Source organism: Hippoglossus stenolepis, chromosome 22, assembly GCF_022539355.2.
Source record: "Hippoglossus stenolepis isolate QCI-W04-F060 chromosome 22, HSTE1.2, whole genome shotgun sequence".
NCBI lineage: Eukaryota > Metazoa > Chordata > Actinopteri > Pleuronectiformes > Pleuronectidae > Hippoglossus > Hippoglossus stenolepis.
Genome location: NC_061504.1, coordinates 368,152 through 381,428, shown reverse-complemented (window position 1 = coordinate 381,428; position 13,277 = coordinate 368,152). Strand labels below are relative to the sequence as shown.

The following is a 13,277-nucleotide window of genomic DNA, read 5'->3' as shown; positions in this document are numbered from 1 at the left end:
AGCAAACAAGAGAGGATTAATGCATACAAACCAAATAAAAATGTGTAAAAGCACTGTATCAGAACCAAACAATTGAGGGGTGAAATGTGGTCTATTAAAGGGGACATAGCATGCAAATTCCACTTTGTTAGTGCTTCTACAGGTTAATGTGGGTATCTGGCATGTCTACCAACCCAAAAACTCTGGGGAAAAAACACTTGTGCGTTTTGTTATAGTTCCTCTAAGTCAGAAACGTCATGCTTGAGCGACTCGATTGAGCTTCCTGGGTTTTGTGTCGTAACAAGGAACTGGAAGTCTCCCTACATGGTCTTGGCCCACCCCCCGTCCCCCCACACTCGTTACGCCGGGTTTACACCGGAGGCAGCGAGGCTGCGAGGCAGCGCAGCGCCGTTCCCAAGCACGCAGCCGCCTGGCTGTTCACACGGGACGAGCATTTCTCCGCTGGTCAGCCCGCGATTCACTCACATGTGGCATTTGTCTGGATCGTTGGGACTGGGAGGCTGCAGCAGCTGCTCGGGAGCGACCGCTCGCTCTCCCGTGCGTGAGCTGGAATTTGTGTCAGCGCCACACAGCCAGCAGTGTGGAAGACTTCCGCAGTGTTCAGCACTACTACCACTACCCCGACATTCAACGGGTACAACAACAAGCGGAGAAAGCAGAATCGTGGGCTGACCTTATATATACAGTCTATGGGGCTGACCAGCGCGGAGAAATGCATGTCCCGTGTGAACAGCCAGGCGGCTGCGCGTTTGAGAACGGCGCTGCGCTGAAAAAAAAAACCTTACTATGCCTTGCGATAATGTAAGTTATTATTTGGTGCAATACAAATAAAATAAAAAAATGTTATTCAATCAAATTCTTTGCACAATTTAATTAATTAAACGTGACTTTTTGTCCTGTTGTATTTTATGGAAAACTGTCCGTCGTCTTCACACTTCTGAGGCAAATGGCAGGCGCCATGAACCGGAGCAAGGGTAAGATTAAAGAAGATACGCGCTGCGCTGTATAAAATACATTGTATAAGTTTACTTTACGCCCCCCCCCCCCAAAAAAAAATTTGCAGTGTGGAAAATGACACCATTGTAAGTAAGTAACTGTGTAGTAATTGTGTTTTTTACTGTGGATCTTCCAATGGTGAATTAGCGAGGCTATTTCCGTTTATTAATAATATACTCATGTTACTCATGTTGTTTTCCAGCTGCCTGTAAGACGTACTATGACGCACTAAGACATACTATGAGCCAGTATAAAGGAGCTTCCTGTACATCCAACCGGACCTTGCAGCTCTTGCAGCAGCATTGAAAAGTTCAGGAGTCGACAGAGAAGAAAGAGGGTAAGATTAGATTCAGTTACATGTATAGGTGTATGTTGTCATTGAACTGTGCTAATTGTACTGATTGTGTTTACAGCTGATTGAAGCGGGACAGATGACATGGATCCATCCTTCCACAGCCAGGAGCTCACCGACCTGTGTGCCACACTTCAAATAAGACTAGAAGCTACACTGAATCTCACAGCTACACACCACAGACGTCTACACACTGGGGCAGATTCAGACAGAGTCCCACTAAGAACTTATGACTGCAGTGCTTTTGGTATAGGCTTACTAATAATTAATATTCATGAATAAATTATTAGTAATAATAACTATATTAATTATTATTATTATTATTGTGTGGGAGTGGTTTACTCACATATGTATTATAATGACCCAGGGTGACCAATAGCAACAGATCTACCAGCCAATCACGAGTGACTTTTCGTTTCAAAGGTCTGTGGTTTCCTCCAATGGTGAAGTGAGATAAGTTCACACCAGTGGTTTCACTGCGATTCATATGCTAATTAGATCACACCTTTACTCTGCATCTCCCCGGCGGCACATCAATTTATGTCACTGGGGAACGCAGATTTCACAGGCTGTAAACAGGCACTAACTGCCAGGAATTAGGGGCGTTTGCAGGCGTTTGCAGGGGCGCAAATTTCGGCGCAAATCAGTTTTAAAGATGCGGCGGAGGGCCTTCTTGTTCTTGGTGGTAAAGCCAGGGTACCACACTGTAATGCAGTATGTGTTGATGGACTCAGTGGCATGCCTGTAGAAATGAACCAGCAGCTGTTTTGGGAGTTGTGCTTTTTTCAGGCACCTCAGGAAGTAAAGTCTCTGAGAGCCTTTTTGGTCACCGCAGTTGTGTTGCTGTACCATGTCAGATCCTGGCTGATGTGGACTTCCAGGTATTTAAAGCTCTGAACTGCCTCCACCCTCTCTCCATTGATACTGATGGGTTGATGGCTGTTATGTTTTACACTTCTCAAGTCCAGTATCCGTTCTTTTGTTTTGTTCAGATTAAGAATGAGGTTGTTGGGCTCCAGCTCTCCAGGTTCTCGACCTCTTCTCTGTAGGCTGCCTCATTGTTGTTTTTTTGTGATCCTGCCTATCACAATGGTGTCATCGGCAAACTTAATTATGATGTTAGAACCGTAGATTGGTTTGCAGTCATGTGTGAGGAGGGAAAACAGTAGGTGGTTCAGCCCACAGACCTGTGGTGCTCCAGTGTTCAGTGTTATGGGGAAAGAGAGATGCTTGTCTATGCGTACCGTTTTCAGTCTGCCAGTAAGAAAGTCCAGAACTCAGTAACACAGGTGGGTGTTGAGACCAAGGTTATTTAGTTTGAGGGCCAGTTTGTTGGGTTGGATGGATGCAGAGCTATAGTCAACAAATAGAATCCATACATAGGTGTCTCGCTGATCCAGGTGTGACAGGGCAGTGTGAGCCCTGTTAGCAAACTGGTGCTCCCCTGCAATGTCAGCTTATTTATGGGTTGGTTGTTGTTTCAGTCGAACCATGCAAAGAAATGGTTCAGATCGTCAGGGAGAGATACGTTTGCTGTGTGTATTGGACAGGAGTTGTAACCTCTGTCGTCTGTAATGGCTTTTTTGCCCAAGCGCCAAGATGAAGTGCTCCTCTATTTTATCAAGGTTATTAGTGAGTATTTTAGTTTTTTGTCAGATGATGAGGAAAGGACTGATGTCAGTCTGTTTGTTGTTAAAGCAGAGAGGAAGGAAAATAAGTAGTTAATGTGGGATGATATGTCCGACATGATATGTTAATTTATATTCATAAAATCGAACAGTGTTTTTGTATAATTTCTCTAATAAAAGACATCAGAGGATGTAGTTTTTTTTCTCCTCGTGTTATTCGGCTCTGTATTGGTATGATAAAACACTAAAAGCATTAACACTGTGAGGCGTTATGTCTGGAATCTTTGTTGAATTAAAATTAAGCTGTAATAGTTGTGATAGTTGGAAGTTCTGTGAGTGGACACATGAAAAGTGTGGAACAGAAAAAAAACTGCGTTCAAGAAAAATATAAATGCCACTCTCAAATTTTGTTCTCAAATTTGTTAAAGTCAGTGTTAGTGAGACAATCTGTCCATCTGACAGGTGTGACATATTAAAAGATGCTGATCATTATTACACAGATGTGCCTTCTACTGGTCACAACAAAAGGCCATTTTAAATTGTGCAGTTTATCTTGAAGAATGAAGCATCGCGTTAGGCCATGCTGGACACACTGTCATAAGATGTCAGCTACTGGTTTATGGGTGCTCGTCAGTCACCCACCAATCACAGCCCATTCTCTCAACAAATCGGTCCCTTTAAATACAACTTCCTCCTCACTGATCCCTGCTCAGCTAGCTGGCACTCCCGCCGCTGCTGCAGCGTCTCCTCAGTTTTGCAATTTAATCCTTGCAGTTATTGCGGAGGCGGCCACCCAGGCCTGCGTGTCCACACCGCACACGTTTCTTAAAAGATAAGTGACTAATGCATCAGAGCTTGGCAAAGCTCTAAATAAGAACCCAAATCTTTGTTTTGTTAATTGATTTTCTGGCTGGTTTAAGTGTTCTGCCAAAAGTATCCCATGTCTGTCATAATCTCTAATCAGCTTTGAAAAAAACTAAACAAAACGGAAAACTGAAATAGGACTACATTAGGGTGATCCTCCAATTCCCATATTTCGCATAAATCCTATTGGTGTAGCAACTCGGAAATACTCAGGTAAAAGTCAAATAAATAAATTGATACATTTTAAAATAAATAAATCATTTTGATTATAGATCTGTCAGCCCTCCCATGACTATGGTGCTTCCAACATTAATAGCCCATACCTCTCTCACAGTTTTCCTTAGACAAAGCAACACCTTTTCGGTGTCTGTCGTATAACAGCCACTGCATTTTCAATATTCTTTCAAAAGTCCTTTGGTCACTGCCGCGTGAAAAGTGGAACGGCATATATATATTAAAAAAAATTTCTCTACAACAACAAAGTAGAGACATCACTTGCCCTCAGATTCTTTACTGATGCTGCTCCCTCTATTGGTTTTGGAGGATCCACAATAATGAGACGTTTGGCCCAAAGAACTGCTAGCTCTTCCTTCTTATGTTCAATCCACAGCTCTATAGAATTATATCCTATTGTCCTTGCATGTATTCTCTGAGGCAAATCTTGGTCAAGGAAACAAATCAGTTTTCTGCAATATGGAAGCAACTGTGCTTTTACTGTTCTCTTGTTCTTTTAAATCTCGAAATATGCAACCTTCATCCATCAAAGCTTCTGTAGCAGGTATTCAGTTCATTTAAGATGCAAAGATCCTTCTCTACGTAGCCTGCTTGTTTCCTCTTCAATGGTCTTAAAAAGAACATTGAGGAAGAAATGATAAGCGCCTCCCCTTCTCTAAGCACTCAAAATCTGATAGAGAGGGAAAAGGTCCAACTGTTGTCATATCACAAACGAACAATGCTTTCTGTCCCCTATCTTCTATAACCCGCCATCTCCAATGGCGCCCCTCGAGCGAAGCAAGATGAACCCTCGTTCCAGACTGACAAAGGAAAGGCCATGTCAGGATCTTGGTTCACATCTCGCCTTCGCCTACTCTGCAAATGACACAGACCCCCGACCCAGCGGTACACCTCACACTCCCTTTGCATCGGTGCTGCTACCACCGCTGCTGCCCTGGTCTCTGAATCCACTGTGAAAGGCAAGGGTCTTTCGTCTTCAGCAGCTTTCGAGCATCGAGTTCGCCCGGCCTTAGAGACAGCTCAAAAGACCATGAGTGCTAATACATGAACAGCAAATCTTTCAGTCATATAAACTGCAGATATAAGAGATATAAACAACAGCTGCATTCAGATGGTAGTGAATAGCTGAGGTCTGCAGCACGCATGCCTGCATTCCTTAGTAATAATTGTAGAAGTCTGCAGCATGCTTGCTGTTATACATAGATATTTCACATAACAGTAGTATGTCCTCTCGCAGAATCATGCCCATATTCTTTAGTCCATAGTTTAAAGGTCTGCAGCATGCTTGCTGCTGCATATGGATATTCAGGTGGCTGTGGTATGACCTCTCGCAGAATACATGCCTGCAGTCTTCAGATCATTTTAGAGGCCTGGTTTGCTCACTGCTATAAATAGATATTTTACTTAAAGGGCCCATATTGTGTAAAATTCAGGAAGAGAATGTGTCCGTGCACATTCCTCCTAAGAACGTTACTGTTCGAGACCAGCGGTTATGCTTTATTTCTTCTGACGTGCCGTGTCGCTATGTTCAGCAACATGTCTGCTTGGTGTATTGAAACTCCGTACTGTAACTCGGGACGTTACTCCTACATTGGCCGACTGTCCTGCTAACACTTGAACAAACATGAGGACGGTGTAACTTACAGTTAAGAAACATCCTGTTGTAACCTACTGTAAATATGTGGCTGGTCTTCTATAGCTGTATCCATACTAGGGCTGTGCAATTAATCGAATTTTGATCGTGATTTCGATTTTTGGGTCAAACGATCTCCAAACTAATATAATCGAGTTGAAACGATTTATTTGGCATTTTTCGTTGTGCAGTAGGCCTAGAGATTTTCTGAAAGAGATGCGCATGCGCAATTCAGTCCTTCCCCCAAAGCATTCAACGCGGCCCTGCTGACTGGCACTCACTCTCAAGCAGCTGTAAAGTGAAGGAGGTGAGTTGTGTGTGTGATGACCGGCGGTATTTAAAAAACAGCGCGAGTGGAAAATGGCAGAGGGAGGGCAGCCCCGTTTGATCGACAAAAAGGGTAGAAAAAGTTGGGAACACTTCGGATTCGAAGAATCCGACGAGGAGCAGCACCACACAATGTGCAAGATTTGCTACAAGGTGATATCTGCGCCACTTGGCAACACAACAAATCTATTCAACCATCTGAAACTAAAGCACAAAGTCACTCACGACAAATTAATAAAGAAACAAAAAGACAAGGCCACAACCCCCACGACATCAACGCAGAGACAGACATCGATCTCAGCCACACTGTATAATGCGACTCCTTATCCGTCAAATTCGGATAGGCACAAGAAAATAACTAAAGATATGCACCCTATCAGTACAGTCAAGGGCGAGGGTTTCAAGGAGCTAATCCATACTTTGGACAAACGGTATGCGTTGCCATCTCGGCACCATTTCAGCAGAGTGGTTCTGCCAAATATGTACCAAAAATGTCGAGAAGAAGTTGCAAAAGAAGTGTCTAAAGCGGCACAATGGAGCCATATATTAGCCTGACCCTCCACTTCATCGACACAGATTTCAGTTTGAGAGTAAGATGTCTCCAAACGGCATTCATGCCTGAAGACCATACTGGACAAAACATCGCCCATGGACTGAGGGAAGCTCTGGCGGAATGGGGATTAAACGAGGGAAAACTAGTCTGCATCACCACGGACAATGCCGCTAACATAAAGCTGGCGGCTGAGGTCAATGGATGGTTGAGGCTCCAATGTTTCAGGCACAGACTCCGCCTGGCCATAGGTGAGTAGCAATTATTCTTATGTGAAAAATGCCATGAGGGTTAGATTAGTGATGATACTCAGCTCAGTGAACCAGATAAAGCCGGGTTTACACCGGGCGCTGAAGCGCCGCGCCACGCCATTCTCAAGCGCGCAGCCGCCTGGCTGTGCACACCGGACCCGCATTTCTCCGCGCCGGTCAGCCCGTGATTCTCCGCTTGTTGTTGTATGTAACCCGTCCAATGTAGGGGTTCGGGGGTAAATGATGATGGTCCTCATAGCCATCCCCCACCCCTCTCTTTCTCTCTCTGTCTGTCTGCTTGTGTGCTTGTAGTGGGGAAATTTCAAAGTTCTCAGTTACAAAGTGTTTTTTTGGAGAGAAATACTGAATAAATGCATCATGTTTTCAAACTCAAAAGTAATCGTTTGAATAATCGTGATTTCAATATTGTCCAAACTAATCGTGATTATGATTTTTTCCATAATCGAGCAGCCCTAATCCAAACATAATGTGACTTTCAGCTGTGTTTACCAGAGAGATCGTCAATGCGCCAGAATGAGACCGGCGATAGGCCTGGTTGCGTGTCACTCAAAGTGCAGTTAGCCAATCAGAGGAGGGGCTCAAGAGGCAGGCGAAAACAGCCTGTTCTGTCTGCAGCTCCAGAGAGAGGCAGAAGAGAGGACATGGAAATACACATTGCAGCAGTTTTTCGACTTTAAACCACTGATATATCATATTAAAGTACCACCAGTACCTCAAATTAAATCCCAGAAAGGTGTAAAATATGGGCCCTTTAACAGTAGTATGACTTCTCGCAGAATGCATGCTGCATAGTTTAGATAATTTTAGAGGTCTGCAGCATGCTTGCTGCTACACATAGATAATTCACTTAACAGTAGTTGGACCTCTCGCAGAATGCATGCTTGCATTCTTTGGCCAATAGTTTTGGAGGTATGCAGCATGCTGCTGCTACACTACTCATGTAGTGTGGTGTGACAGTGGTGTGCCCTTTCACAGGCTGCATGCTTGCATTCTTTAGTCAATACTTTAGAGGTCTGAAGCATGCTTGCTGCGACATATATATATTATTATTCTAGCTTGGCGTTAGGTTTCCATTGTTTGGGGTTTTTTTGCACATGTATCCTGTTTGATCTTAGCATGCTGCTTGGCTAATCCATAGAAACATCCAAAGAATGGAGTCTTTACACAGTAATGGAGATGATAGAATAGAGTGGGCTGCTATCCAGCAATTGGCATCTTTTCTGATAAGAAGCAGAGGTGATTGGATCCCTGGGAATAAAAAATTGATGAGAGTCTTAGGAACACAGATTATGTTATTTCATAAATCATCAGCAGACACCATCAGATAGACATACACCTGCAACATGCACACAAACAAACCTCTGTAAAGTTGCCACGCTTGCTGTAGATGGCAGACAGTAGTCTGTAACATTCAATACAGCTGCCTTCTCTGGATATGATGTCCAAGGTCATCTTCTCTGCTTCTATGGTATGGCTGACCATGGCTAAAACCTGAGCCTGGTAAAATGTTTGAAACAAGAGAAGTAGCTTTTTTAGTTTGTCAAAGTGTTTAAGGGAACACAAATGGATTAGGGTTGTTGTGTGTGTGTGTGTGTGTGTGTGTGTGTGTGTGTGTGTGTGTGTGTATGTATGTGTTCACCAGAGCCAGCCAAATATCTGTGTTGTCTGGCTGCAGGGCTGCAGCCTCTCTATACACCTGCAGAGCCTCCTCAAATCGGCCTGTGTTGTAGTACAGTGCTCCAAGCGGTGTCAGGATGTCCACCTTCCTTGTTATCTGCAGCGCCCTGCAGGCAATGGTCAAAGGTCATGAGGATGGCTTGTTATGGAGGTGGTTTACACCCATGTACAGGTTCAACAGCTACCGACTCACTCTATCTGCATTGAAACTGTAATCTGCAGTTGTTGTAGAAAACTTTTGAATGCTTATGCTGTGCGCAACCTTTGAAAAACATCTGATTCTGTGTATGATAAGCATCTGGAACTGTGCATAGCCTTTGACAAATGTCTAATAAACAACAGACACAGGGAGAGTCTCCCCCGAAAGGAAATCCGCTCATCTAGCTAAGCATGTTACAGTTGATTATGTGCTACACTCAGGGGTGACAAACACCCACCATACAGGTCAAGCCCATGCAGAACAGATTTCTCTCTGCAAATATACACCTTCACAAGACAGTATAATTTGTTGCATATATATTCAGCGTGTAAGAAATGTAATCATCTTTTAAAAATGCAGTTAGACATCGCCCGAATCTAATAGAGTCGGAAACAGAGCCTCGGAAATCTAGTAAGGTTTAAAACAGAGGCCCTCTAAGACTCCAAAGATTTATAATGGTGTCAAAGTTGGACTGACAATCACTACTTTATACACCATTAGAATCGACCCATGAACCAATCAGGAGGTGGGTTTCCCCAATGGGAAATAGCAGACACGATGATGGGAAATATAAGCAGAGGGTTTGAGGCTCAGTCTTCAGTCAGGTTCCGGAACCAGCTCGGGTTTACATCTTATGAAAGAATAAACTCTACTGCATTGAACTTCGACCATCTCCAGTGAATTCTATTGATCAACTATTGAGACTCCAGTAGTAGCAAAGTAAATGTGTTGGAAAAGAAGTCTAGACGTAGGCCAATCCCATTTCACCCCTTCGCCCTAACCCTACCCCTACCCCTTGTTATCTTTCCCTTTGAAACGGAGTCACAAGGGGTAGTGGTTGAAATCTTCCCAGACGAATTGGGACAGCCTTTCAAGAATCCGTTACATCGTCAGTAGTCATTGAGGAAACCCGTCATCAGTAGAGATACAGACGAGACAGTTTTGCCGGGGATGTTATTGTAATAACATTGTTGAGATCTTAAATAAACCAATGCTATTGCTTGCAGTTACTAAAGTGAAAAACCTATAATATCCAAATAACATCTCTGCTAATGCAGGTGAATCAATGACTTTTGAAATTGTAAAGCTTAAATGCTCTGCATTATTTCAGGTATGAATCAAAAGCTCACAGCCGCAGTTTGCTAGCAGTGGTCTGTATGCAACCCTGCCAGGATGCTTTGTTATTAGAGGAGAAGTTTAGTTCAGTGACATTGCTGCTATACGCAGGTTCAATCAAGGGTGGGGGGTGCGATATGAAATGATGTGAAAATACGGGACTATCATGCAAAAAAAAGATTGTTCGCATGCCATGCTAACACTAGCGCAGTCGCGATCTTTTGTTTAAGGTTGTTGTGAAAAAGTGACCATAATACATTGAACTGATATTAAACTAAGATATTACAATCATTATCGTAATTTAAATCTTTATTAATGGAGAAAATACTACATTTGTGGGTCTCTCTCCCAGCATCTCAAGGCATTCCGGGTACCTCTCCGTTTGAAGTGAGGGTCTGAAAAATCTCTGAATGCGCAAAACGAAGGGGAAGGGCTAAGGGGTGAAAGAGGATTGGGCTTTAGTATCTGGCCCAGTGTTTTATCTCCAGCACAATAATTGACAAAGTGCTATATACAGTGAAAAAGATATTCATCACATGATATCATTATTGTAAACAAATGAGATGAAGTTCCAATAAACCCTGTGACTTCCTATCACACAATGACATTGAGACTTGATCTGTAAGGAATCCAGTGTACCCCCTTTCCTCATACCTTCCTGACCTGTTGGTTCACAAGAAAATTTAAATGCAGCGCTGAAGACCTTTGTCATTGTTACAATTGCTGGTCTCTTTGCTCTAAATTGTGTAGTAATTTGCCTGCTAGTAATTCCATCATCCTCCTACATCATATCTTTTAAACCTGCCCAGTGTCCCATGTCTTTTCTTTAACCTCTTGTCATCATGAAGATATTTCTGACCCCACTCTGGCTTACATATAGTATGTATTTTACTTGTTTGTTGAACATTTCTGTTTGTGTTATGATTTTATGAAGATCTCCTATGCTTTTATTAGTTTACCTACTTCCTTATTTCTGTGTATATTCATATTTGTTCATTCCTATGTTTTGTTTATTCATATTAATCAATCTCTGTGAATCGCTACCTAATCGTGGTGAAGGGGTTTGTGTGTCACAGTGACATGACAGCTGGGTTGTCTGGAGCACTAGCCCCCCAGTAGGGTCTCCCAAGGCAAAGTAAACACAGGGGAAGGGTCAGTGATGAAGAAAACCATGTTGAAAAATGGTAACAGACTTATGTTAATCTTGCCTGGAATAGGGAACCAGTGGCCCCAACCTGGAGTCCGACCTGGGAAGGGAGCTCACTGGCAAGCATCTAGTGGCCAGGGGCCTCATTTATAAAACAGTTTGTAGGATTCATACTAGAAATGTATGTGAGCACAAAGGTGAAAATGGCAAAAAAAAGATTATGATTTGTAAAACTGTGTGCACACACACCTGAAGACAATATTCCCTTAATGAATCACCCTCCACCTGGAAACATGCATAAGTGAATCTGCCTCTACACGCCCACTTTCAACCATAAATGGTCAATGCAAAGCACCTCATTAATGCTGATGCATATAAATGAACCTACTGATCATTGAATTTTTACGGTGAATCATGGCACAGAGGAAGACCAACAAGCACAACTTAGCAGACACCAAAATCGAGGCTTGTGAGTGAAGTGGAGGTGAGAAAAGCAGGTATTGTTTGGTGGCCACCGCCGTGGCATAACAAACAAGAGAAAATGAACCGAGTGGCAATGTGTAACTGCTGCAGTTAATGCAGTGAGTGCCACAAAGTTCAAGAAGGGTGACAATGACACTGACATGGCTGACACCACAGAAAATCCAGTTAAAGCACAGTTCTAAGTTTGATTGAAATAAAAATTTGACTCATAAAAGTACAGTGATTGATATGTTGTATCCTTTGGTTCCTCCAGAGTCAATGGGAGCAGCAGGTGGCGAGGAGGCCCCTGGCAGGGGACCCCCAGCAAAGAGGCCCCTGTAGAGCGCAATACCCATGCTGCACACGCATAGAGACAATAAATTATTTTGAATTGTTTCCCGTCTGAAATGAAGCTCAGTCAGGAAGACTGTCCTCTTCGGCATGCCTCCTAAATCACTGGCACAGTCTCTGCTAACCCTAAGCACTACTAGGTTATCCTCTTTTTATCCAATCACAGCCTGGCATACTTGCATTCAGCCAATCCCGCTTAAGGTGAGAGAGTTTAAAATGCTCTTTCTCGCCTGTAATTCAGCTCTCCTTTCAGCACGGTGCTACAGCATTTAAGCACCCCCACCCCTGCACCAACTTTAATCTCGATTCCTGGTCATCTGCTCAAACCATCATCTAAAAGCCCCTCACAGACGTTCCAACTCCATTTACCATCCCTCACTATCACCAACAGTGTCATGGTTCGCAAGTCTCCTTGAGATCAGAAATTCCTAATGCATAGGGTGTAATGTGATGTTTGTGTCTTCAAATTGTTTTTAGATTAATTATTAGGTACCTGTGTAAAACTCTGAATCAAATTTCCCAGGAAGCTGACATGTGAGAAGACTCTATTACTTATATTCAATTTACTAGAACCCCCTGATGAAAACGGAGACATCACTTTAAGGGTGACAAGATGAAGTATTATAAATTAACCTGTCCTGACTTCCTAAATTGCATTCACCCTTTGTTCTCACGCATATCCTTTGTTTAGCCCAATCCACAAACTATTGTTTTCAAATTTTGCTGTGATGCTGTCTGCACTGCTCAGTGAATAAAACTCATCTGATCCAGCCACATAATTTGGACCTGAAGGAATTTTTATTCTGAAATTGCCTCTTGGATGTGAGGTGACATGTTTCACTTAATAACATGCAGTCTCCATAGGGGCTTTAGTTTGTCACATACTTTATGCACTGACTCTGAGTTCGGCCAAACTGTGATGGAAATATGTGCCATCACTACTCAAAAACATAGGACCCTATTTTATTTGACCATATCGCACCAAGCAAATAATGGTTAAATGGCCAGTGCCCAAGGAGTTTGATGGTGTGCATTTGGTATTTTGGTGACAAGATCCACCTGGCGTATCTGGGAACCAGGAAAGATTGAGATAAACTATGTGTGTTAGCGGTGGGGATTGACATAACCAATCCCACATACTTTCATACTTGTATCATTTCCCTTAAGGAGAGTTCACACTATGCAGCAGTTTAGTGTTATTTTGGTGATGGCTAAGAGAGATATAGCTCGATTCTAAGAGAGAGAGAGAGAGAGAGAGAGAGAGAGAGAACAAAAAGGTAAATCATTAAACGACTTATCTCCCATTCTTAATAAATATTCATGATTTAATTTCAGATGATAAACCTTAGAGAATAATGGAATCATATAGATACAAATTCATTGCTAAAGATAATCCCTAAGATTATCTTCACCAATCTCTTTAATTGAAATTATATTGACTACTGACTGCAAATGTTTCCATCACAGTG

General features: G+C 42.8%; 1 protein-coding gene across 5 annotated transcripts in view; it reads right to left on the bottom strand.

Moving 5' to 3' along the window:
• The window catches only part of tmtc1 (transmembrane O-mannosyltransferase targeting cadherins 1), an 88,366-nt gene that overhangs the window by 15,803 nt on the left and 59,286 nt on the right, over positions 1-13,277 (bottom strand). For 4 of the 5 annotated variants that reach the window (XM_047338548.1, XM_035147273.1, XM_047338547.1 and 1 more), the window contains 2 exons: positions 8,496-8,640; positions 8,216-8,353 (listed from right to left, as the gene is read on the bottom strand). In XM_047338548.1, coding sequence (XP_047194504.1) covers positions 8,216-8,353; positions 8,496-8,640 — 283 coding nt within the window. The remainder of the gene's footprint in view (positions 1-8,215; positions 8,354-8,495; positions 8,641-13,277) is intronic. The other variant, XM_047338546.1, reaches the window with a different exon arrangement.